General features: G+C 44.5%; 1 protein-coding gene across 2 annotated transcripts in view; it reads left to right on the top strand.

The window, feature by feature from the left end:
• Positions 1-27,112, top strand: part of hspa9 (heat shock protein 9) — a 29,439-nt gene extending 2,327 nt beyond the window's left edge. Inside the window, exons 3-17 of one of the 2 annotated variants that reach the window (XR_014553350.1) lie at positions 1,625-1,712; positions 7,567-7,748; positions 8,551-8,675; positions 8,812-8,885; positions 9,847-9,953; positions 10,391-10,553; positions 10,658-10,750; positions 13,319-13,528; positions 15,729-15,956; positions 17,686-17,908; positions 21,001-21,095; positions 22,694-22,786; positions 24,308-24,448; positions 25,229-25,631; positions 26,492-27,112. Coding sequence is in view for 1 of the 2 variants with exons in the window: in XM_083651282.1 (XP_083507408.1) it covers positions 1,625-1,712; positions 7,567-7,748; positions 8,551-8,675; positions 8,812-8,885; positions 9,847-9,953; positions 10,391-10,553; positions 10,658-10,750; positions 13,319-13,528; positions 15,729-15,956; positions 17,686-17,908; positions 21,001-21,095; positions 22,694-22,786; positions 24,308-24,448; positions 25,229-25,312 (1,906 nt within the window). In the remaining variant the exon portion in view is untranslated. Of the gene's footprint in view, positions 1-1,624; positions 1,713-7,566; positions 7,749-8,550; positions 8,676-8,811; positions 8,886-9,846; positions 9,954-10,390; positions 10,554-10,657; positions 10,751-13,318; positions 13,529-15,728; positions 15,957-17,685; positions 17,909-21,000; positions 21,096-22,693; positions 22,787-24,307; positions 24,449-25,228 lie in introns of both variants that reach the window. The other variant, XM_083651282.1, reaches the window with a different exon arrangement.
• The last annotated feature ends 362 nt before the right edge of the window (positions 27,113-27,474 follow it).

Raw genomic sequence — 27,474 nt, 5'->3', positions numbered from 1 at the left:
AGCGAGTCTCTGTCTGTGCTGCCTGGCGGCTGCTCGTCGGGCGAGTCTGGATCGGGAACAGTAATTTCCTCCATAACAGCACCCCCACCCCCCTCCCGTGCGATTCTGGGCTTTTGAGCTTTCTGCTGCGTGTGTTGCACCCAGAGTGTATTTTAGGAATCCCCCATGTTGTGCGACAGCTCCAGCGCGAAAGCGAAAGCGTTTTCGCCGCGTTTTCCTCCTCCTTCCTCCGTTTTCCTCACGCTATTTTCTGCTGTTTTTGCTCTGCTTTTTCTAGTCTGGAGAGCACTGTCGCCACTTAGTGGGTCGGTGGAATGGGTTGTACACGTTCGGTGGCTCCCATATTTTTATAGGAGACGTAGGGGGCTTGGAGCCACGTCCCACCGTCAATTTTTATTTTTTATTTTTTTTGACGAGATAACTCGTCGACGGCAGTGAACGTGTTAACTACACAACCAGTACCACTGTCAATGATTCAGCCCTGTTGATGCGGACCGTCAATCATGACCAGCAACAAAACAATCAATCTTACCTTAGCGAGCTCCCCAGCTAGCATGTTTCCTCCTTAGCCACAGCCATTCACTTGCTCGTTCTGCTGCCTGAGACATGTTACTAACCGCAAGCTTCAGGCTCCGTCCCCGAATGCCCAACTCAGTTAGTAGGGCAATAACAGACTTTGCCACAAAACCACGGCAGCCCACCTCTACAGGCCGCGCTCGAGCCCTCCAACCTCGCTGCTCTATTATGGGATGCTCTATTATGGGATGTGATGCGAACAGTTGTATTATGGGATGTGCGTTTCGCAGACGACACGTTGACATGTTTTGGAACAGCGCTGCACGCTGGCACAATGCTCCTAAAAGCAAAATGCTTATTGTTTTTGAATGATTTGGCATCTTCTATTACTGTTAAGACTGTCAACACCAGTATTGCTGTATTGTAATAATATGCCATAAAGGTTTATTGAAATTTTGGGGAGAGCAGAAAACCCCCTCCAAAAAAACAGGCCTGTAGAATGGTAGGGGAAACACTGTTTAATTACTTTACATTGACGGGATATGCTGTCTCTCATGCACGAGTGCAGCCCACACAGCCCAGGCACATAGACTGCGTCAAGTCAGCCAGAATGTAAGTATGTTGTCCACTTTAGCTCTTTCAAAATAAAACCATTGTTGTAACGTTAACATTTTGAGTAATGCTTTACAGCCACAGTTTCACTCCATACATAATCTTAACATCACAACGAGTATGTTTGTTGTGTGAGTTTGTTGAAACACCTTTTCTCCAACGTGCATCAGTAAGGCTATGTACTTATTTAAATTATATTATTTTGAAAGTTTTACCCGGAAGTTTCCATTTTGTTTTGGCTGGCCTGACACTTGGCCTAGACAGCCGTGGGAGGAGGGGGAAGAGAAACTGTACGGGTTGAGAGTGCAATCTAAAAGTTTAAAAGGCCATGCTGCTGCTGCTCCCCGATGCTGCTTTCCTGGGTAACATAACAATGTGTATTAGTGGGACTTTTGAGGTAAAAAAGGTATGAGAGTGCTGGCCCTTTACCTTTCTTACTAACTCGACCATCCTAAAATCAGCACGGCTGTAAGTGTGTTTGTGTTGTGTGTTGCAGGTCGGAGGCCATCAAGGGCTCAGTCATCGGCATTGACCTGGGAACCACCAACTCCTGTGTGGCTGTCATGGAGGGCAAGCAGGCCAAGGTAACACTGAACCTTTTCATGTCAGTCTTCAACAGTTTTTAGTCAGGTGTAGCTCATGCCGGGCCTTAACACATTGAGTGCCACAGCGCTTCAGTAAAATTGTCTGGAGCCTGTGCCAGATTCACTTCCATTCAGTTGAAAACAGCTATAGAATTTTTTCTATTAGGGCTATATTGACAGGGCTGGACTTTAATGAAACATTGGACACTCCTGCTTCTTCAAAAGAAGAAATTTTGTTTCTAGACAGTTCCATTATGAAATGACAGCCTCTGAAAGAAGAGCACTTTCAAGGGTTTTCTGCTGTTTTTTTTTTACTTTTCAAGATATAGTCACTTTTATGGATACTTTTTGCACTCTAATTTCGAGCACATTCACTGACTCTGGCTGGTGTTTTCTGATGTGGTGGCGTGGTGTGGTTCTGTGCAGCCTGCGTGCCCCCCCCCCCTCTCCACCTCTGAGCTGCGGGCTCCTCCCCACACGCACAGAGTCTGTTTTCTCAGACTCCGTTTTTGCCCGGATCCCAGCGCAACAAGGAAATGCCAAACGCGACTGAACGAAAAGGTTTGGCCGTTCGGCTTCGGGTGCTGGCTTTCTGGCAGGGAATCGTGTGGAGAAACTATATGCAGACAGATAGATAGAAGCAGAAGAGCTCAGTTGTGGGCGCGGATGCAGCCAACTTTCAGCTGCAGACAGAGCAATCTATACGGCTCTGGCTGCAGCATGCATCGGTTTCCCCTTTGATCACGTCTTTCCCTGCTTTCTCCTGCACAAAGTAAAGGATCTGAGGTGGGTGGCGCAGCTCCCGTGTCGATGTTTAAGGTGGCGCCGTGTGATCCCTTGAAGGGATTCATGCTCACTGGCTAGGTACGACCTTAAACAGCAGAATTATGGAATAATATGAATTATGATTTTAGGACGTCCACGGCACTCCTCGTTACTTTTTTTTAGGACGTCCACAGACGTCCTTGGCACTCAATGTGTTAATGCCTCAGCTAGTGAACCAACATTTGTGCGTGACAAGATCTAAAAATCAAAATGCCAATATTTACCATTACAATTTCCCCGGTTCTTGCGTACATCTTACGATGCACTTGGACACATCATCATTGAGTGATGTAACCTGGGGTCATCAGGTTTTTTGGGTCTTTCAACAATCATACACCCTCCCTCGCCCTGTCGACCTAGCCAGGGTTTGTCAGGCCCTAGCTTGTGTCCAAGTGGCCTGTATAGTCCACGGATCCCCCCTCTTGATCCATAGCCATCTGGATGACTTCTCTGCTGTGGTGTTTTTGATGGCTCTTTTACTGTGCCGTCCAGGGAGCTTGAGGGCTCTATAGAAAGACTGAGCAGCAGGGGTGTAGTGCTGCCACCCAGAACACACTGGAGCGGCGCTCCGCTACTTTTCTCCAAGAGAAAATAGACGAGCAGGTACGCACACAAGCAGAGAGAGAGCACAGAAAAGAACAGAATTGGCATCCCAAAACGCGCACACATACACTGGATCCACAACACGAAAATCTCTGCCCGACACTTTTCTCCACTACATAACACGCAGAAATCTGTCACTGCGAACTTCCCGATGCATTTCGACGCACTTTTAAGAGTCCATATTTTCAGCATGCGATTCGGGGGCTGTAACAGATTAGGGATGTCGAAAATCATAATTTTCTTTGACCGACAACCGACCCTCATTAGCCGACAATTGTCGGTTAACCGAGAAGATTAAAATGCGCATTTTGACTGTCTGTGCCCCATTAAACTATTACCACAACAAGTGCTTGATTTTTTTTCATTAGAAAGCGTTTATTTTTACATCTACAAGCAGAAGAAACAAAACGAAAAGACAAGTTGAATCCTCCAGCCATCTAAACAAAAACATTCCTCCGATAGGCTATACTGCTTAGAGCTGCACGCGTTGCATATTAAGGACACGTCAATTGACACGCAGCCGCCCCGTGAAGTACTGTTTGAGGGGACGACAGCCCAGGCTGCAGGGCGCACTGACAAAGCGCGCATCACTACAGTATCTTCTACTTTTAGCAATATATAATACCTGCTTTTGGTCTCACTCCTTCTCCCTCTGTCTTCACGCACGCAACAAGGGCTGCATGCAGCTGTCAGTAGCTGCTTTCACACCGGCTTTGAAAGTGTAAATGAATGCAGTCTACAAACAATCCGTCTCTCGTTGTGAAACAATTTCTCCGAACTGCTCTGTGTTGGACAGTAGAGCTGTCACGATTCCTCGAGTACCTCGAATAACTCGAATAATTAAATTGATCGAGGCCAAAATGATTCGCCTCGACACGCATCTGAGTAATAGAAGAGAGTGGGTAAAATAGAAATTCCGACGGAACCTTAAGGCAACACGTGAGAGCGCGTTACGTCAGTCCGTCACTCTACCTGAAACGTCAACAAACGGGACCACCCGAAAATGTGGCTACACTTTCCCAAGGTAGACTCAGACAACACTGGTTGCAACATTTGTGATGTGAATTGCAAAGCTGGCCAGGGAAACACCTCAAACTTGAGGAAGCATGGTCAAACACAAGATATATTTACAGTAGCTAAATGCTGAAGACTGTAACGTATTACTAGATAGGCTGAGGGTGAATGAAGCAGGCAGCGCACCGCAGCTAATGTTAGCAGCACCTCCTCAGCTGTAACGTTGAGAGAGGCATCGACTACAACATCAGATAACGTTATTTAATTAGCTAGCGTTAGCTGGATAAGTTGTTTCACTGCAGTTGTAGTTGTTAGATAACGGGGCTTTTCACTGTCTTCACAACGACTGCAAAACAGAGATCGCTAACGTTAACGTTAGCTGCAGTAATTGTCAAGGGTTCAACATAACGTATTTCCTCAGCCTGTATAGTAGCTATCAACATGAAATAAAAAGCATTTGACAGCTTAAACCCGTGGCTTTTTATTTGGAAGGGTTACATTTGCCGTAATCTTTATTAACATGTCTTAAAATGCATTAGAATCTTTTTATTTTTATTTTTTGGGGTTAAAGATTTTTAAGATTTTTTTTAATGAACATTAGAGCAAATATAATACGAAAAGCCAAAGGGTTAAGCTCTCAAATGCTTTTTATTTTATGTTTCTATGTACTACAGAGCCTGAGATATGAAGGCTTTAGTGAATACCGACCGCTCTCTCTGAGAAGTTTGGACCGTTTTCTGTGAGAAATACAAAGCTCAACCTAACATTAACGTTAGCGGCTAATTTAACAGCGTTTTGTGTGTGTGTGTGTGTGTGTGTGTGTGTGTGTGTGTGTGTGTGTGTGTGTGTGTGTGTGATCACACTAGCCTGTTGGTGTGTGAGAGAGAAAGAGAGAGTGAGTGTGTGTGAGAGAGAAAGAGTGTGTGTGTCATGCATCTGTAAGGTAAATGAAGGATGTAAACTAGCTAGTAAGCCATTCATTCATATTATTTAACGGTTGCTGTACACTGGAAGAACTCAAACGTCAGGTTGAAAAGATGAATGGTGCCACTGCCAGTTCTATGCAATTTAAAAATCAAAATGTTGTTTTTTCTAAGAAAGAAACTAATGTAGTTGTTTATTTGAAGAGATTTATCTTATTTTTTGGTGTATATTTACGATAAGCCTTTGAAAACACAAAAAAGGGTTCTTATCCGATTACTCGATTAATCGATGGATTATTCGGTAGAATACTCGATTACTAAAAGAATCGATAGTTGCAGCTCACAGTAAAGACTAACGTAACGTTAATTGTTACTTTTCAATCGTCAATTAGACGCATGTCTGCATTTTTGTAACACGGTAAAAAACTACTGTTGAGTGCGAGCGTATGCATGATGAACATGCAGAGAGGGAGGGAGAGAGAGTGAAACCGAATGAACCAGTGAAGAAAAAGTAATGTGCACGTTCCATCAGGTTTGACTCCAGACATGGACGTGCGCAGTGCACGCTGAACGCTGTGAGGTGAGTAAGGTGTCGGGTTTCAGGCCATGCGCTCCTGTCCTGACCAAACTGAAAAGCCGTTTCATGACAGCGGCTGGAACACAGAAGCAGCAGAGTGACTGGCTGGCTGTAGTCTGCACAGGGCAGGCAGTGCGTCAGGGGACTGAGGGGAGAAATGCATCGCACTTCTCCTGTCTGGTCAAAGCAGAGGGGGGCGGGGCTGTGGCGCATGTGTGGAGCGGACAGAGAGAGATAGAGAGAAGTCAGTGGTGACAATGCACACTGCTTTTCTCTCAAACATTTGGAAAAGCCTTTCTCTAAATGAATGTTGTTCTGGCAGGAGCTTTTAATTCCTATATCCTGCTGCTACAGTAACTACTTGTTAACATTGCTTACAGCGAAGGAGGAAAAAAAACACCATATTGGCAACACGTTGTATGCCAATTTAATATGCAAATTAACCGTTTGACCGACATGCTTAACCGACCAATGACGTTGTCGGCGGTTAACCGGTTAACGGTTAACCGTCGACATCCCTATAACAGATACAATCCTCTGCTCTGGATCAGGTGACCTACAGTATATGAAAACCCTCAGCTGCGCCTCGTGCAGGAGACCCTGCTTCAATGTTTAGTTGAAATAATTTAACATCAGTCAATTGATAGGCTACTATCGCCAAATGACCTATCCACCACTGATCCAACAGGTGTTTAAAGTTGTGGGTTTATAAAGAATTCCCTTCCCTTCCCAACCAAGTCAACTGACTCCAACTTTTCATTCAATGTTAATTAATCTGGGAAATGCATTGCTTGCTGTGATGCTGACTTCCTCAAAAACAAAACAGACTGTGCGCGCCTAGATGGTGAATTCTGCCCCACCCCTGGAGTGTCTTGGTCTTGACTCTGGACTTGTTGCAAGTCACATGACATGGGCTTGACCACACAGAGGGCGGAATCTGTCATACAGTCAACCCTGAGCATGCCAGGGATGATATGATTGGTCAATTTTACTGTCACTCGAAAAATATCCTCACGGTGAATTAGGGATGCACGATATATCGGCAATCATATCGGTATCGGCCAGTATCGGCCGATTTTTTAACATATCGGTCATATCGGTATCGGTCAGATGTTGCAATGTTAATATCGGTTATCATTATCAGCCAAATTCTTCACATTGATATGAAATAATGCAGTAAATCTATGATTTATGGGCTTTTCCAAAGGCTTTGCAAATAAAGAAATGCATAACTTTTTCAAATTCAGTGTTAACATGTGTTTTTCAGTATGTACAAAATGTGATGATCATAAAAATGTGGTTTTATACAGATCATATCGACATCGGTAAATATCGGTTATCGGCCATAACAGCAATGTTAATATCGGTTATCGGCATCGGCCAAAATTTTCATATCGGTGCATCCCTACGGTGAATGCATTACATCAACCCTCTGTGAATTTAGTAGAGGGAACGCCAACCAGAGAGCTCTGCTATTCTTCCCAACAACACAGAGGTGCACAATTCTAATAGGGTCACACAAAGGGCTTCATTCAGTTAACCCTTCACAGTCCAAATCAAACTGAACAGGCAGTTTTAAGGGCTTATTTACTCAGAAACATGTTTGTTTAGATGATGATTGTCAATTTATGAATTAATATAATAAAATTACTTTTTAAATTTTATTTTTTAAGAACATGTTAGGCCCTCACAGAGGGCCTAGAGGGCCCTGACGGTTCCCCACTGCATTATAATAAAGCATTGTCAGGCTTTGGCCATTGCAACATTGCATGCAAGCGCAGAGTAGATTGACCGGCAACGTTGAATGAAGGAGGCAAGCAATTACTAGATCACCCAGAGTAGATGAATGGTGATACTCTCATCGATTTGATTATTGACCAAGAAACTTAATGACTTCCGTTCTACCTCCTAGGTGTTGGAGAATGCAGAGGGAGCGAGGACGACGCCTTCGGTCATTGCCTTCACAGCAGACGGGGAGCGTCTGGTGGGCATGCCCGCCAAGCGCCAGGCCATCACCAACCCTAGCAACACACTCTATGCCACCAAGAGGCTCATAGGACGCCGCTTCGATGACAAGGAGGTTCAGAAAGACATGTGAGTGTGAGACAACTAAGATCAAAGATATGTCAATCTAATAACATTTCAGGCAAAAACAGACTGGTCACGGCGTATGTCTTGTCGTTAGTTGGAGAAGATTAATTATACCCACATCACATAGGTGCGAGGCTATCGGAAAAATTGGTATTGAAAGAAGGAGACTCAATCCAAATGTCCGGACATCACCACACTTGCAGACTGTGTTCCCGGGAAGTCTTGAGTGCTGAGGGCTCCAAATCCCCCATATTCATTCAGTCCACAAGGGGGCTCCCTCAGACCTTCTGCAGACTTCCAGTTCATTGCAATATGGACATGACATTGTAGTTTCACACTTGCCAAAACAAAAGTTAGTGTGTGTGTGCGTGTGTGTGTGTGTGAGGATGTGTAAAACAATTACTTTATTAAAACGTTACTTGAATCATGTAGGCCAGAAATAATATTCAACCACATCATGACACAGACATTATGTAGAAGTACAGGCTATAAAGGTAAGCAAAATGCATTTTATTATTGTAGTCTTTCAGTGATCATAGCTTGTCTATCAGCAGCTTGTTTATAGCCTTGCAAGTCTCTGGCCCTCACTAGTCTGGCGCCGGGACTCGCCAACAGGCAGGCAGGGAGGGGAGGCTGGCCAGCGAGACTAGGCCCTCACAGACTTGACGTGATGCCATTGAATACGTCATGACTGAAGTCCGGGAGCGCTCGGTGGACAGTTCAGAGGGTGGACATTTCCATTTCCCAGGAGTAACGCCTGTACACTTAGTCCATGCCACCGTGCCTTATGTCTCGTCGTTCACAGGAAGAACGTCCCCTACAAGATTGTGCGTGCGTCTAACGGCGACGCCTGGGTCGAGGCTCATGGGAAACTCTACTCCCCCAGCCAGGCAGGAGCCTTCATCCTGATGAAGATGAAGGAGACTGCAGGTACAAACACTTTAACATTGAATAGAGTCCTGGTGTTTGCTTTCACATTTACGCCGTGTAGATGTTAATAACATTAGTCTGGGCATCAAAGCAGTAACGTTGTTGTGTTATTATAATAGTGTTTTTTGTTTTACAGAGAGCTACCTGGGACACAATGTGAAGAATGCTGTTGTCACCGTACCAGCTTACTTCAATGACTCACAGAGACAGGTACACACTCACTCTACAAGCCAGCAGACTTCAGCTTAGTAGAATTCTCCCCGGGCTAATTTTGCCATGGCCATGTATTTACAATGTAAGATGTTAGCAGTTTAACCAGACCGCTGTGTGTGTTGTTGGCCCGATGGACGATGGCATCGACCATCGTTGATGGGCCGATCCCCATCATCGACCTCTGACCCTTCTACATTGGATCATCGTGATTAATTATGTTTGAATTAAATTGTTTTAATAATAAAAAAAGCCACTGCTTCAGTCGCCTGGCTCTGCTGTAGTAGCTAACCTGCCTGCTGGTCTCATGTAGAGCTCAGCTGTCCTGCTGTTATTGTGAACGTGCATTGCAGGGGGGGGGGATTGGTTGTGTCTGTGGGAGAATGTCCATGTAAAAGGTAGACAGGGACACGCACATCCAAAGCGGCCACACTGGGCCTGGGTGCTGGATCAAAAAGGATACTCACAGTGAGAAAATAATGGTCCGCACACCAAAGGAGCTCCCGTTAGGTTTCTTTATTTATAAATATGCACACAGCGTGACGTTTCGGGCCACACTGGCCCTTCCTCAAGACGCTTAATGTCCATGTAAGTCTAAGTCAAGTCTCAAATTTGTGCATGGTTTTTTCATCCATGGGCACAGTTTAGGAGTAAATGGTAAGAAAACCATGCCCACTGATTTCTGCATAATTTTCTTTATTCTTATTTTTACCAGGTGACCCCGGGGGGCTCCATGGTTATCCTAAGTTACTAGGTTTATATATTATTACTGCTGTGTGTAGAATATTCATTCATTGAGCACGGGCATGGGTCAATAGTTTTTGTAGAGAGAAATGGATCAGGCCAGAATATTTCAGGCTCAGAATGCCTTTTTCTTTTCTTTAAGCCCTGGTTACTGTACCAAAGCCAAGGTTAGTTTGTCCAGGCTGTGGTGGGATGATGTTTTTCTGTGACTTCCCAGGCAACTAAGGACGCCGGTCAGATTGCTGGTCTGAACGTCCTGCGTGTTATCAATGAGCCAACAGCTGCTGCTCTCGCCTATGGACTGGACAAGACCCAGGACAAGGTGTAAGTACACACACAGACAGGGCAAATACACAGATAAACAGGACAAACACTAGTGATGGAAGGTTCAACTCTTTTTATTAACTCGAGTTTGTATGAGTCACTCACTAAAGAGTCGGGTTTTCGAGTCACCTGAGTCAGTCACCCCCAGAGCCTGGGGAATCGCTCCCCTCCTGTAACAGTAGTGGGTGGAAGGAATTGACGACGATTGTCATCATTGGCACTCAATGAGTTAAGGTGGTGGGGGGGATTGATTGTGTCTGTGGGAGAATGTCCATGTAAAATGGCCTTGTAAAAGTCAATGTGATTATGTACATCAACCCAATTTATTTCAGTTTCAGGCAGAAATAATAGATACTTTCATATAGGCAAACACTGGATATGTTTGATATCTTGTTCAGTCCATCATAAATGAAACATCCCTCCGTGTCTGTTTCCAGTATTGCGGTGTATGATCTGGGTGGAGGTACTTTTGATATCTCCATCCTGGAGATCCAGAAGGGAGTTTTCGAGGTGAAGTCGACCAATGGAGACACGTTCCTGGGAGGAGAGGATGTCGACCAGCACCTCCTCACTCACATCGTCAAGGAGTTTAAGAGAGAGGTAGACGATACACGTCTTATCACCTTTAGCTAAGCTTCCACATGTAGCTTAGTTGGGCTGTGAGTTCTCATCTGTTGCATCTGTTGCTGTGTCTTTGTCTCCAGTCTGGAGTGGATCTGACCAAAGACAACATGGCTCTACAGAGAGTCAGAGAGGCTGCTGAGAAGGCCAAGTGTGAGCTGTCCTCTGCACTGCAGGTACTCTCATCCATGTGCATGTGCACTTACACAATGTGGATTCAAGAGGTGTCACATCAATCAACAGTCAACACATTTATCACTATGTAGACTTCCAATTTCAAATAAGAAATAAAATGGAAAACGATATTAACTCATTGAGTGCCAGCCACTTTTGGAGAACGGACACTCCCAGTGCCAGAGTTTCAGAGCGTTTTCAGTGATTTCTCGAGGCCCACAGAATATTGTGTGATATTACTATGTAAACACCGAACACGCAAAAAGAACAAGGAGACTCTATTGCAGGGGTGCCCACACTTTTTCAGCTTGGGAGCTACTTTTAAAATGACCAAGTCAAAGTGATCTACCAAACATATTTATTTATATATATATACACTGAGTATACAGTGGAAAACAGTGGAACAGTGGAAAAACAGTGGAAAAACAGTGGAAACAGTGGGAAAACAGTAATAAAAAAAAAAAAAAATCCCCCCTAAATGCCATGCGATCGACCACACTACCTTCGCGATCGACCGGTCGATCGCGATCGACGTATTGGGCACCCCTGCTCTATTGTATCATCAGCAAAAAAAAGTTTATTGATACCATTTTCCGTTCTTTAGTTATCAGCCGGAGAAGATAGGTCAAAAACAGCAAAAACAGGCATTTCCATCTAGAAGCTGAGATATTCAGCCTTTTGTGAAATGAAGCATTTCAAGCACATTCACTGACTCTAGCTAATATTTTCTGATGTAGTGACGTGGTGTAGTTGTGTGCTGCCCTGCGTGCCCCACCCCCCTCTCCCCCCCTCAGCTGCAAACTCCTCCCCACACTAGTAACACACAGCCTCATGCACCCAGCGTCTATTTTCGGAGTGCTTTTTGTGCGCTGCCTCCCAGGCAGCGCGACAAGGAAATGCCAACCCGGACTGCAGGGAAAGGTTTGGCACTTCGGCGTCGGGTGCTGCCTTTCTGGCGGCTAATCGTGTGAAGAAACTATGCAGACAGACAGACAGACAGAGGCAGAGGAGCTCAGTTGTGTGCGTGGATTGACTGCTGTTGGCAGGCAACGTCAGCTGCAGCCAGAGCAATCTACATGGCTCTGGGCTGCAGCATGAGCGGTTTCTCTTTGATCACGGGGCTTTTTCAGGCTGTATTCCGGACATTTCTCTAATCTGGAGAGCACTGTCGCCACCTGATGAGTCTGTAAAATAGGTTATACAGCTTCAATAGCTACAATATTTGTACAGGACATACATAAAGCTTTGATCCACGTCCCACCGTCAAAAAAGGCAATTGACGACAGCTATCGTCTTTGGCACTCTACGTTACTAATTACTTTGACGACAGGCGTCGTCATTGGCACTCAATGAGTTAATGTTTTCCTCTTGACAGCAGCGATGGATCTAACCCCCCCCCCCACCCCTTTTTGAAGTCAGTGGTTTGCTACTTTGCAAACTTGACCCCAGCTGGGATAATTAAGACTCCACACCTCTTTCTGGACAGAAATAGTACTGCCAGGGGAGGGCTAGTAATAGGTGGTAATTACCTTAGACCACAGCACAGGCATTTATCCCATCAGACTCTCCCACTGAAACAATTGATTCTGACATCAACATCTACAGTGTTTGATGCAATCTCCAACTTGAACTACAGCTCTCTTAGCCTGGCCAGCTGTATATTTAAGCAATAGCTCATGCCAGGCAGTGGTATATGGTCATTATACCACACCCTTAGGGACTTGGAGCTCCCATTTGGGAGGCTAGCAGGCTAGCTAGCTACCACTTGTTGTCTCAGTGGCGGTGTGTTTCGGGGATGCGGCTCCATCTGTGTTATACGCTAAATATACCATGGCTGTGAACCAATCAGATTGCTTGATTTGAGAGAGCCGTTTTATAAACTAAGTAGTGACAGGTAGAGCAGCATCACTCCTAACATGCTCTTGAAGAGATTGTTGCCTTTCTATTTTGCTGTGGAGAGCTCATTGGCAGAGGGTCTTCACCCATTTAAGATCATCTTTTCCCCTAAACATAGAACCAGTGTCCAGCTCTCAGTCAGCTGTCCAGGCGCTGTGCCTGGCTCAGTGTTACAGTGCTGGTAGAGAAAGCTCCTGTGTTTAGCTTCACTGCAGCAGGCTCTGTTCTAGAGCCTGCTGCTGCTGTGCTGCTGAGCTGCTGCGGGACGCGGCCCAATGAGAGTGGCCTGCCCTGATGCAAACAGCAGGGCAGGCCTAGTGTAGGGCTGCACACTTTTTAAAATCTTTTCAGTGGTTTTCAAGGCACATACTGGTATTTTTGGTTTGAAGATTGCTACAATTTGACCATTTTCATGCCCAAAAATTCCAGTGTGGCCCAGAATTGTGTTCTTGACAGAGTGTAAAATCCGCTGAAACAGTATTTATCTTGCGTAACTCGGAGGTCGGACTTTCCCTGTTGAAATGTCCCATTTCCGACCTCCAAGCGGTTCCACGTACACAACACTGTTGTGTGTTGGGTGTGAGAACTGATTGTCATTGAAGTCAGGGTAGACTGAGGTAGAAAAAGGCTGTGAGTGAACATGATTCCACGGCTCTGAACGCTGTCTCTTCCAGACGGATATCAACCTGCCCTACCTGACCATGGACGCATCAGGGCCCAAACACCTGAACCTGAAGCTGACACGCTCTCAGTTTGAGAGCATCGTGTCAGAGCTGATCCGTCGCACCGTGGCCCCCTGTCAGAAGGCCATGCAGGACGCTGAGGTCAACAAGGGAGACATCGGAGAGGTGCTGCTGGTCGGAGGCATGTCCCGCATGCCCAAGGTGAGACACACACACACACACACTCACACACACACACACACACACACACACACACACACACACACACACACACACTGGAGTTCAGTTCAGTTGTGTTTATAGACTGTTTTCATGGAATTGTGTTACTAGGGAACAGTTTGAAACACAGCTTATTTCCTGTCAGCTATTGTATTAGCAAACACTGCAATGGGAAGTAAGCTGGGGCAATTTAGAATGTTTGTTGTCAAGTTAAAACCGTCTATAGCAGTGTTGTAGTCAAGTCACTATAACGACATTTTTCACCATTTTCTGACTTTTTATAGACCAAACAACTACCGTAAATTCCGGACTATAAGACGCACCGGTCTATAAGCCGCGGGACCAAAATTGACTATTTTTTTCTTCTATAAGCCGCACCGGTCTATAAGCCGCGGGTGTTTTGATGTTTAATTACCATATGAAAGGGTTCGTGCACAGAGAGGAATGTCGGGAAAGAGATGGCTGTTTGGGGAAGCTCCCATTTATTAACATTTCAACAAAACAAAACAAAAGTCAGGTCACTAATCCCCAGACAAAATCACACAACAATAGGCTATATGTGCAGCAAACCTGTAACCAGAGAAGTCAAGTCACTAATCCTCGTCTTCCTCTTCTTCCTGCGTACTGAAACCACCAAAGTCCTCATCTTCAGTGTCGGAAACGAACAGGTTCAGGGTGGCTTCGTCAACCACTCTCCTCTCTCCTTCATTGTCACTCAAAACCAACGAACTCCTCTTCGTCACTGTCGGCATCGAACAGCCTCTGAAGCCTCTGACGGCCCTCAGCGCCAGCTGTGGCGGCGTCATCCTCTTCATCCCGCAGCAGTCCAGCGTTTTGGAACCCGTTGGTGATTGTGGATGTTTTCACACTCCTATAATATTCCGTGCTGAGACAGTTCCTCCTGCTGCACCGTCCAACGCCTCACCATTGACTCATCGATGCCCAGGTTACGCGCGGCTGCTCTGTTTCCCTCTTTTAATGCGAGATTGACTGCTTTCAACTTGAAAGCTGCGTCGTGTGAATTTCTGCGTACCTTCCCCATGGTAAGTGAGAGTGTTGCTTCTACTGCTCGTCTTGTTGTGAATATTCCTTGATCTTCCTTTGTGTGAATTCGCCGAAGTTTGTGATTTTCTCCTGGTAGTCGGGGGAGGGAGTTGATGGCCGAGTGGCCGTTTGCTTACCGTAATTACCATATGTAAGTGGTCACGCACAGAGGGGATTGTCGGGAAAGAGATGGCTGTTTGAGGAAGCTCCCATTTACCGTATTACCGTAACATTTCAACAAAACAACATAACACAACACCACCGTTGTTTATTTTTACAGTGCACACAGTGTCCGCGGTGTGGTGAAAAGAGGGCAAGAGAGGAAATTAAAACAGAAGTGGATTTATAGTTAGAAAGAGTGCTAAAAAAGAGAGATTTTATTTGTATTTTTTTTTTTTTTTCTGAAAAAATCCATAGATAAGACGCACCGTTATATAAGCCGCAGGGGCCAAAAAACGGGAAAAAAGCCGCGGCTTATAGTCCGGAATTTACGGTAATCGATTAATCAAGAAAATAATGAACAAATTAATCGACAATGAAAATAATTGTTAGTTGCAGCCTTAGTTGATATTTAGCTTTTTTGGCAAGTAAGATAAATACCCAAATTTCCTTCAGCAACATAACTGGCACTTCTCTTTTCTTTACATTTGCTGGTTGCCTCATTCATGTGCTCACAAGCACATTGGTAAACGGAAAGAAATGATGGAATAATTGAATTTGGTAATGAAAATGGAATCAACTGTAAAACATGGAATATTGCAGAATTTTCCATAATTTGGCTGAAATTAAGAAAAGTATGCCTAATTATCAAAATCAAAAGTAGACCTAATAATTATTGTAGTAGCATAAATGACTTCATAATTGTAAAATAGGCCCAGAGATGATTCAGTTTTTGATTGGGGTGTTTTGAGGGGGGGGGGCGGTCTTGTGTGGTACCCTTACACCACCTTACAACTTGGTTTTCACTTTGAGAAACATGTCGAAGAGGCTAGGTTGTCTTAGAGAGCCAAGTCATCAAAAACATCTCTCCTAAACTAAATTAGAAAAAGAAAATTGTAATAATAATTAGGAATTCATATGGCCGTACACATTCTGGAATGTGTGACCAGTAAAACACTTTCTGTGTGTCTTTGTAAAGGTTCAACAGACAGTCCAGGAGGTGTTTGGCCGCGTTCCCAGTAGGTCGGTGAACCCAGACGAGGCAGTGGCCATCGGGGCAGCCATCCAGGGTGGTGTGCTTGCGGGCGATGTGACCGACGTGTTGCTGCTGGACGTCACGCCCCTCTCTCTGGGCATCGAGACGCTGGGAGGAGTCTTCACCAAACTCATCAACAGAAACACCACCATCCCCACCAAAAAGAGCCAGGTACCTGCTCACACCAACACTCCAGGCTTTGAGGATGGGTTAACGCAGGGGTCCCAAAACTTCAGAATGCCACGGCCCACTTGGAAATGGGAAAATCTTCCAGGGCCCACCCAACCCTTTAAATAAACACATTTTCAACCAGCTTTGTATCATTACAAAATCACTAGTAAACCAGAAAACTGTCAACAGTTTTGCAGGCCTTCATTTAGTTTGGCTGTTATTGAGAGTTAATTTGAGTTGTGGACCATTAATGCCTGTGGTTTCGGTTTCAAATGGCTCTTAAATACACATTACTTTTTCTCGGACAACCTATTAACCTTATAGATTAAATTACGCTCAGTTTTGGCTGTTTTCTGGGTGTTTTCTTACTTATAGACTAGTCGACTAGTCACCATTAATATTTCCGTTTAAACGTCAGGAAAATCAGTCGCCACCGACATCCGTAGCTGTGAAAAATGCTACCTTATCTCTAAAGGGGAGACTCTGAATCTTGGGGTGAGAGGTCAATGGACCCCTTTAAAATAGTTTTTCCCTCACCAGAATTTTGCCTAAATTTGAATTATTTAGCCCCCTTCCCGACAAGCTAGCATGAGATGGTTGGTACCAGTTGATGCCTTAGGTCTTATAGTTTCATATAACAGTACCTTCACTCTAGACCAGGGCTATTCAACTAAATTGTTCAGGGGGCCACATTGTCAGAAACCTAAGGGACCGGGGGCCGGACCGTTCCCCGAGCCATTATATGTACACTTGACACAATGTGCCACCACATTTTCGCAGCCACGCTGGAACTATTATTAAGTAGGGGGTGCTGTAAGGAATGTAATCTCAACGCTGTCCGCAAAGAAAATTTTATGTTTTTTGGACTTTTATCCAAATTTAGAAGAATATTTAATTTTAAATTAACATTAGGATTATACTGTTGTGATGTCATTATTCAGTATCTTCTCCTTTTCTATTATTAGTATTAGTATTAGTATTAAATACAGAGTATCTCATGAAAAACTATTAATATTGCATCTTTTGTGTTTAGCTCCGTCTCACAGCGTTGTAACATAGTAGTGCAGCAAGAAAGGAAAACTACTGTAAACATTTGAACCATATTTCTTGTTTAGAACCTATAGCTAGCAACATCACACATCTCATGAAACACCATTTACATGTATAATGCATCTTTCTTGATTAGCGACATCACATCGCAATCTCCTGAAAAACATTAATATTGCACCTTTCTTGTGGCTACATCACAGCATCTACTGAAAAACATTTATAGTGGATCTGACTTGTTTAGTTCACTTTAGATTCACATCACATCTGAAAAACAACCAGTCGAGTGTAATAAGTAAATGAGGTTTAATCAGTTGAATAGCCCTGCTCTAGACCACTCGCGGCCCACCTGCAGTACCTCCACCGTGGCCCACACTTTGGGAATCACTGGTTTAAAGGAACAGTTCCCCTCAAAATGAAAATTCTGTCATCATAGATCTCACCCTCATCCTAGATGAAACATAGGTGAAGTTTATCCATATAACATATGGGGAGGCTGGAGAGAAAACCAGTCTCCAATTCGACTTCAGTGTGGGGGTTTTCTCTCCAGTTGTGCTGGCAGCCTCCTTGTGCGTTATATCGACAAACGTCTCCAGGTCCAACAAGTAGGTTTCCCTCAGTGTGTCACTCTCTGTATTCAGTTGGTGATGACTCAGAAGATGACTTTCTCACTCTCTCTCAGGTGTTCTCCACAGCAGCGGATGGACAGACCCAGGTGGAGATCAAGGTGTGTCAGGGTGAGAGAGAGATGGCGGTAGACAACCAGGTGCTGGGTCAGTTCACCCTGGTGGGCATGCCGCCCGCCCCCCGCGGTGTGCCTCAGATCGAGGTCACTTTCGACATCGACGCCAACGGCATCGTCCACGTCTCTGCCAAGGACAAGGGCACCGGCCGCGAGCAGCAGAGTGAGTGTCTGCCATCACTATGTAAAGGATGTGTACAGTATCGCCTGAGAGCAGCAGAGTGAGTGTCTGCCATCACTATGTAAAGGATGTGTACAGTAGAGCAGCAGAGTGAGTGTCTGCCATCACTATGTAAAGGATGTGTACAGTAGAGCAGCAGAGTGAGTGTCTGCCATCACTATGTAAATGATGTGTACAGTAGAGCAGCAGAGTGAGTGTCTGCCATCACTATGTAAAGGATGTGTACAGTAGAGCAGCAGAGTGAGTGTCTGCCATCACTATGTAAAGGATGTGTACAGTATCGCCGGATCATCTTGGAACATATTCAATGGTCTCAGGGGTGTCAAACTCATTTTAGTTCACTGGCCACATACGACCCAACTTGGTCCCAAGTGGGCCAGACAAAAAGAATAATAACGTATAAATGACAAAACCTCCACATTTATTAGTTTCTTTTAGTGTGAAAAATTACAGGGGCCTTTCTGTGTGGAATTTGCATGTTCTCCCCGTGCCCCCTGGGGGTTTCCTTCATATAGGAACCCCTCACCAAAACATGCAATATCCTGGTCGATAAAATCCTGAATTTAATTGGAAGGCTGAGTGATAAAATTGGTGTAGTTTGAGGTTCTTATTTTTTGCACTGCAGAATCTCTAGATACAAGATACAAGATGTTTATTGTCACACGGATGTACAAGTACACACGGTGAAATGCTTGAGCTGAGTTATGTTCCGTTACAGTCATCATCATCATTGTCATCATCATCATTGTCGTCATTGTCATTCACATTATCGACATTATCATCCACTGTCATGCTTAACTGGTACATTAACATCAGAACATTGTCATCGTTATTGTCATCTGTTCCGGTGCTTTTCGGGTCTGTGCCGTATATTGCGGATGCCCATAAATAATCTTTATGTTATGTTAATTAGTAGTTACAAGTCTTTGTCTATATATTGCGGTTGCCCATAAATAAATCTGTACATGTTATCTTAGCAGCTGGTCATAATGGTGGGGTAGATCTGTTTATTGTTTAGGAGTCTGGTGGCTTGGGGGATGAAGCTATTTCGTAGTCTGCTTGTCTGGGTTTTGGGGGTTCTGTATCTCCTACCAGATGGTAGCAGGGAGAACATGTTGTTGGGTGGGTGGGTTGGGTCCTGGTTCTCTTGAGGCAGCGCTGAGTGGAGAGGTCTCCCAGTTCCTGCAGCTCGCAGCCTGTTACATGCTGGGCTGCGCGCCTCACTCTCCTTAGCGCTTTCATGTCTTTTATGGTGCAGTTTCCATACCAGGAGGTGAAGCAGCTGGTCAGTAGGCTTTCGATGGTGCCTCTGTAGAAGTCTTTGAGTATTGTGGGTCTCAGGCCGAACTTCTTTAGTCGTCTGAGACAGTGCAGCCGTTGTTGGGCCTTTTTGGCAACAGAGGTGGTGTGGCTGGACCATGTTAGGTCCTGGTGGATGTTGACACCCAGGTATTTAAAGCTGTTCACTCTTTGCACCTCTGTGCCATAGATGGTGACCGGGCGGTGGGACCCCCCCCCCCCCCCTGTAGTCTGTGATGATCTCCTTGGTCTTGGTCACATTCAGGGAGAGGTGGTTGTCCTGGCACCATTGTTCCAGGACAGCCAGTTCTTTCCTGTAGGCCAGGGATGTCAGAGATACGGCCCGCGGGCCGGAAGTTTCATCCGGCCCGCAAGATGTTTTGGAATATATAAAAAAAAAAAAATATATATTATTATTATTATTAAATTCGCACCCCATTATCATGAACTACGTGTGGCTAATAAGCAAGCTAAGAGTTAATTCATAAGTTAATTAACCTGCACTACAAGGAAGTATGTCAGTAGGTCATCAGGTGTAAACAAAGTCGCCATGATGCCACGCTGGAATTGAATCGCGCATTCGGCTACCTACAAAAAAACAAAGGAATCAACAAGATGCTGTCGAAAAAGAGAAAGGTTGACACGGAATGCACGCAGTTTCAAGCAGGCCCGGTTCTACGGGGGTGCAAAAGCATGCATTGCACCCTTATTTTAATTGTCTGCATGCTCAGTTGAAAAGTAATTTATTTTTATTTTTATAAATGCTACAGCTGCACACTTACTGTTTAAACTTGAATTATAGTTGTTGTTTTTCTTTGTTCTTTGATGTGATTTTATGGCTTTTTGGCACCTATATGTAACCTTTTAAGGTTGAGATAATTGTATTATCATTATATGGTCCAAATATTTCAGTAAAGCACTTGAAACACTTGAAATATTCTTGCTTGGGTGGTATCATTCTACTTGAAATGATGGTCAAATGCATTATTTTTAGTAAAATAACATGTCAAATATTTCGGGCGGCCGGCCTTTGGCCGGCCACCCGAGTGGGCCCGGCCTTTGGCCGGGCATCTGCACCCCTTCCTATCTAGGATGCACCCCTAATCATCTTGTTCTGGAACCGGCCCTGGTTTCAAGACAAATGGAAAGAGCAGTATTTATTTTGTGAAGTAAATGGGTAAATGAGTTGAATTGATTTTAGTAAAAAAAAAAAATCCGGCCCTCATGAGGTCTCAGTTGAACAAATCCGGCCCTCGACCTAATATGAGTCCGACACCCCTGCTGTAGGCCGTCTTGTCGCCGTTGGAGATCAGCCCCACCACTGCTGTGTCGTCCGCAAACTTCACGATGGCGTTTGAGGTTTGGGTTGCCATGCAGTCATGGGTGTAGAGGTCATACCAGTAGGGGCTGGAGACACATCCCTGTGGCGCTCCAATGCTGATGGTCAGTGGGGAGGAGGTGCGGTCTTCTATTTTCACCACCTGTTGTCGGTCGGTGAGGAAGTCTGACACCCAGTCACATATGGCTGAGTTCAGGCCAAGGTGCTTGAGTTTCTCGACCAACTCTGTTCTCCCCCATCTCCTTTGGTCGGTTTCATGGAAATTGAGCTTTGCATATCTTAGCCCATAAAAACCTACAATGTAAAAACATGCAGCGTCTTGTATTGGATGATGTTTGCACGAGGCGATGGTCTGAAAACCTCCCAGCTCGTACAATTTAGTGCTGCTGTTTGGAAGGCGTGTCTAACAGATCTGATGTCTCTCTTCTCGTCTCAGTTGTTATCCAGTCTTCAGGAGGTCTCAGCAAAGACGACATCGAGAACATGATCAAGAACGCCGAGAAGTACGCAGAGGAGGACAGGCGGAGAAAGGTGGGTGCTGGAGACTGTGAACTGGATCCAGCTGTAAATGCTCAACAGGGGTTTTCCTGCATAGAGGATTTTGTTTAGCACCCCTAGGGCCGTGTGTCCATCTAGCATCTTTTTCTGACCGTTAAACACTGGAAGTGCGCTGGGAAGCGCTGATCTCAGCGCACAATATACAAGGAAGCAGTCTGAAGCTAACGTTAGTTCAGTGCTGTAGCTAGCTTGATAGCTGACAGCTAACATTAGCAAACAACACACATACAGTGATTTAGCTCAACACTCACCAGAAATATTAAGTGTCTAGCCAATCTGCTCCCACAATTGAGCCTTTCTGTCTCTGTTGCGATAGTTTCTCCATGATTAGTTGCCAGAAAAGGAGCACCCGACGCCAGCGTCTTTCTGAAAAGTTAAAAGATTTTCAGCTGGAAGCGCTGGGAGTCGGGCGCACAAAAACGCTGGAGCGCTCTGAAAATAGACGCTGGGCGCAGCGCACTTTCTCTAGACGTCCGTGTGCTCCCGCATACGCTCTCCCCCCATTGGAAACAACTGAAAAAAGATGCTGGACCTGAGGAAAAGACGCTAGATCGACACAGGCCCTAGGGCAATATGAAATCAAATTTAATAAAAAAAAAAAAATCATTTTCAGGGCGTGTGGTTGAGGGAAAGGGGTGAAGCTAGGGAACCTGTCATAGCTAGGGATAGGAAGGTCATAGAGTCTGGATTCAAGGGTTTGTAGGGGGAATGGCTAGAATGGTGTGAGTAGTGGGAAAGCGGTGTGGTGAGGGAAATGGGCGGGGCTAGGGAAAACGGGCCATAGCTAGGGATAGGAAGGTCGTAGAGGGTCGGGGTTCGTGGGGTGGCTAGGGGGATGTGGGAGGGCGTGTGGGGGTAAAGGAAGGGGCGGGGCTGGGGGAAAAGTGGCTGTAGCTAGTGTCACACATTTGACCAAAGTGTTGTTCAATCAAAATAGAAAAAGAAAACTCTTTACACACAAAACGGAGACTAGTCAGACAGAATGATAAATAAAATAAAATGCAACTCTCATACCGAGTGATTCAATTTTTATTAGCAAATTCCATGATTCCGTCCGTTTTTTCTGCTTTGCCGGAATCATATGGCCCTACACCCTCCCTAAAGAGGTTTTAGACGTATAAATTAAAACAGCCCACTAAATTGTGAATTATTTAGTCTTTGATTTTGGGTTGCAAGAAAACATAAATCCTAAAGTTAAAGTCCCACTCCCCCCCCCCCCCCTTAAATGGCTTCCTTTCTGAAACTGGAGGTGCAGCAAAAACACATTGCTACATGTCTAAAGTCAAGCATTTTTACTACATCATTTTAGAGAATTTCAAAGTTAGTCATTTCAACCTAAAAATATGGAACTTAAAGTCTGAAACGTGGGGTGTTTTGAAAAACACATTGCTCAATAAGTTCAGTCTTCATGTGGACCGATCATGCTTACTGCCCCCCAAAGGCCCCTTCTGAGTCAGGGCAACCCCTGCTCAGTCAATGCGTTTTGGATTAGCCCAACATAATTGATTAAATGTGTGTAGTTCAAATCCTGTGCGTTTTCCTCTCCCTAAGCCATGTCTTCTTGTGTGCAGGACCGCGTGGAGGCCACCAACATGGCCGAGGGCATCGTCCATGACACAGAGTCCAAGATGGAGGAGTTCAAGGACCAGCTTCCTGCTGACGAGGTACAGCTGCCGGTTTCTTTCACTTCCCCCACATGACATTAAGATTATGTAAATAATAAAAGTGGTAATTTGGGCCAAGTAAAGTGGTTAAATTGTACCAAACATTGCTTTATGCAGGGTTCCCGCGGTCATGGAAAACCGGGAAAAGTAATGTAATTTCAAAATCTCGTTTTCCATGCTTAGAAAAGTCATTGAATTAGTAAAATCCTTGAAAGTTTTGGAAAAGTCATGGAATTTTGTTGTGTGTAATGCAATTAGGGCTAATGAGTGTTACAGTAATCTTCTGTGGATTGGATTTAATTGAATTGAAACCTTGATTATTATGCCTCCGCCGGCGATAGCCAGCCCAGAGGCATTATGGATTCTGGTTGTCCATACGTCCGTCTGTCCGATGTTCGTTAACGCGATATCTGAGGAACGCCTTGATGGAATTTCATCAAATTTGCCTCAAACGTAGACTTGGACTCAAGGATTAACTGATTAGATTTTGGTGGTCAAAGGTCAAAGTTTAAGGTCACTGTGACCTCACGAACGCCATTCCCAAGTTCGTTAACGCGATATCTCAGGAACGCCTCGATGGAATTTCTTCACATTTGGCTTTCAAACGTCAAAGTCTCAACAGACATAGATGTCTACTGTTCACTTGTTGGCAGAGGCATATATCCGCAGTGCAGTCGTTCTAGATATTATTATTATTATGGATAACCTTCCTTGTAATGTAACATAATGGCAAAATTATTTTCTGTGGCTGTTGACGTAAACCCAGTATCAACAGGTGTGTCCTATTTGTCCGGTGTAGTAATAATCTCTGGTATTGATTGAGAGTCGCCTCGCCACCTCACATTACATGGAGATTCTATTATGTATCTTTGCAAAAGTCATGGAAAAGTTTTGAAATTGTATCATTGAAAATGTGTGGGAACCCTGTTTATGGAAAAATAGAATTCGTTGCAGAGCGACAGTGTGGTGGTCTAGACAGTCGGACATTCTGTTATGTATTTGTAAAAACAGTGAAGCAATGTATAAAGGCGATAATAGCCAAGAAGATGTACTTATTATAGCTGTCTAATACTGAAGAAGGGCGATCATGTAATATAAATCATATCTCATAAGTGGAATAAATGTTGAGTTGTAAGTCACGTGTTAGATGTAGGGCTTGGTGATATGGAAAAAAATCACAATATTTTTTACCAAATACCTCTATCGATATTGCAACAACATTGGAGCTTTCCCAAAATATTTACACTGGGATTTTTAAATAATCATCTGTAATGTGGATATAATGACTACCGGTAAATGGTTAGAGGGAAATAATAGAACAGCTAGAACAATCTTGTAAGTTCAGAAAATCTTTAAAGCCTTTAAAACCAGGAAAATACTATGCTTATGCCATGTTACGATATCCAAAATCAGCAATATCTATCATGATATTGATATATTGCCCAGCCCAAGAAGAAGCTCTCATTTTGTACCGTTCATATTACCCTGTCACACATAACCCATTCATTGATTCTGTCTCAGTGTGCCAAGCTGAAGGAGGAGATCACCAAGGTCAGAGACCTCCTGACCAACAAGGACTCGGAGACGGGCGAGAATATCAAGCAGGCCGCCACCAACCTGCAGCAGGCCTCACTCAAACTCTTTGAGATGGCCTACAAGAAGGTAGGAACAGAGACCTTCTCTTGACTACCTTTACATGGACTGCATTAATCTGACTATAGCCTGGGAACCTGACCAATCTGCAAGGTCATAAGTTGTTTGACAGATGCCGTCCTGTTCAGCCCCTTTATTACACGGCGTTGTTTAAGACTGGTCAATGACAGCATTCTATGCCTGTTATTTTTGCTTAGCAAACGGCTGCTAGCAGACAGTTGCTACTTCAGCAACAACAGTGTGCAATTCACATTTGCAAATGCAATGTGAATTGGTCTGGTGATGCCAGGCTAATCCGACTTTTCGACCTTATTCTACATGAGACAATATTTGGATTAAGGAGTTCACATGAGCTGCTTTAGAATATTCCATTCATATTCCCGTTTACATGCTACAGACAGAACAGAGTCCCATTAATGACTGGAATTGACTCTGTGCACTGTGGAGGAAATGTCAATGAGCCTCAGTCAGCTTGCACAGACAGGAGTGTGACCCCATTGGCCTTGTATTGGTTTGTGGCTAACTATCTGGAGCTAGTATGAGGAACAGCATGGGTTGTGCTGAGAAAGGAAACTACCAATCAACATCAGCATTGGTAAGTAGCAAATAGGACTACTCCAGGGTTCCAAAAATCAGAACTATCCCTTTAATATGGGGATATTGCAGTTCATGTAAATATAGTCAATGTTACAATGTCATAGGTTTGTCAAGAGGATGCCTTACACGCCTAAGATTGTACGATCCATGGCATATATGTATAACAAATTAACCACCTCTCCCGTCCTGTAGATGGCAGCGGAGCGGGAAGGTGGCGGCAGCAGCGGCAGCAGCTCGAGCTCCTCGGAGGGAGAGAAGAAGGAAGGCCAGCAGTAGAGACCTCTGACCTTTGCACTTAGTTGCCATGGCAACGCAGGACTGGCTGGGAGGTGGAGGGGGGGTCATTCTCACCATAATATATAATATACTGTGTTTTGGCAGTAAAATACTATAGTGAAAATATAAATGTCAATGTATGTTCCTCCAAGCCCTACCCTATCCTGTCTGTTTATAATTTAATTGTCTGTGATCATTTTTTGTTTTGTTTTGGCTTTACAACACATTTGCGTTCTGAGGTAGTAAAAAGTTTAGGGTTCTTTTTTTGGCTGTTTGTCAGTCTGGTCACATAACACAATAGATGGAAGAAGCTCTGCTTGTTTATCCACCTTATTTTTGGCGGCCATTTTTGCCTGATCTGCCTGATGGGTGCTTCTTCCGGTGTGATCCTCCCAGCCTTGTTGCTGACAGCTTGACACCCGTCTGGGCGAACGGAGCAAATCACTAATCAGGTCCAGCTTGGCAAAAATCTCGTCGATAAATATCCCTTTAAGAGCGCAGTGCATTGATTCATGGGTAATCGTGGCTAATATTAGCCGCTAGTTAGTTATGTTACATGGCAGTAAAACGCCACTGAATGACCAAATTGATATAACTTTTAACCATTTCGGGCACAACCGTTTCCATACGGACCCATCAGCATTGGTTAGTTGTTTATAACGTGGTTGGCTATATTTCTAACGTTCTATCTATCTCTGCACACTGAGAATACTGGGAGGCGGGCCATAGCATCTCTGTCGATGATTTGATTCGACAGTTCTGGGCACTGGCGTTGGCGTTGGCCAATCCTGGCGTGTTCTACCCCCAAATCGATTTGTCTTCTGGTGCAAAGCGAGTGGCTTCTAGGACGAACAGGCTCTCTGAGCCTCGCGCCACTAACGTTATTTTAGAGCAGCGCAGTAAATACAATATTCCTGGAACGCGAGTTTAACTTAACAGTTACATGTCCTCTGCATTCTACATAAAATTAAGATATTACGGGTTGTTTTATTTGGTATGTTACATACTTATTGGCCAAGTTATGTTCAATTCAGCCAGGGTACAAGGGACTGAGTGTAGGTGGCCATCTTTTCAAATCAAGTAGAATACATTAGGAAATGGCAAGCTGCAACAATAAGTCACGTTAAACCGGACCTTGTACGCACAATTAGATTTTACAGTGGGGCATTCAAAAATAAGGTGGATAGCTTTCACTCAAATTCTGTTCAGTTTCCGCAGCGCATGGGCTGCGTTGAGTTCAGTCAGACGAAACTATTTAATGATGTTTGAGCTTGGGGTGCAGAGGACCTTCTTTTACTGTACAATGTCTACATACCGCTATATTGTCATGGCATGTCAGCCATAGCTGTGTTTTTTGAATAGTGCGCGGAGGAAGGATCAGCCTCTGAACTGGGATGTTTGAAATGTCTTTCCACTCTCCGATCAGAAAGTTCCCACTTTCCCAGTTGCGCCGAACTAAAGCACGCTTAAAGTACAATGACACTGCGTTTTGTTTCGTCTCGTAGTCTTTGGAAATCTTGAAATGGAAAAACGCTTCTGCTGTCTGCCCAGTGGAACGTTAAGACTTTGAAAATAATAAATTAAAATCCACACACCAGAGGACAAGGCACATCCTGATCCTTACAGGAGGCAATGAAAGGATGAGGTAGGATGCAAGGAGCCTATCAAGGACTCAGAAACAAGAGTCCGGCCGTGTCATTCCACCCCCAGGACGTTCTGTCTCTGCCATAAACTGTTGTGTGTGCAGTGAGCTCTGCTCTGGAGGTGGGCAGAAAGCTCATTGGCGACTTGAAAGAGGGGAGGGAGGTAAATCTTTTTTGGAGGGGGGGGGGGGCGGGGATATGATTATGAGGTTGTCATTACAGTTGCTGTCTTTTCTAATAAAACTAAATAAAATTCTGGCAGCGTTTGTTTTTATATCTCTTAATTTTAAATGAGTACTAAAAAAAGGTTTCTACTGTAGCATTCGGTGGGATTAGTTTGTCATTTCTCCTCTAATTCAGGGTGGAAGCTGTTTGTTGCTGATATGAACGGGCCATATAAAGTCTTTGATCCAATGAGATGAAACACACTGAATGAGATAAATACATTATTAACTCATGCACTGCTTGAAATTTAAGTGGGGCAGTGTTTAAATTTACAGTGACTGGAACAGCATCAAC

The sequence above is a fragment of the Poromitra crassiceps genome (genome assembly GCF_964638095.1).
Source record: "Poromitra crassiceps genome assembly, chromosome: 15".
NCBI classification, from domain to species: Eukaryota; Metazoa; Chordata; class Actinopteri; order Beryciformes; family Melamphaidae; genus Poromitra; species Poromitra crassiceps.
Note: the sequence above shows the minus strand (reverse complement) of the source record. Positions and strands in the feature narration are given on the sequence as shown.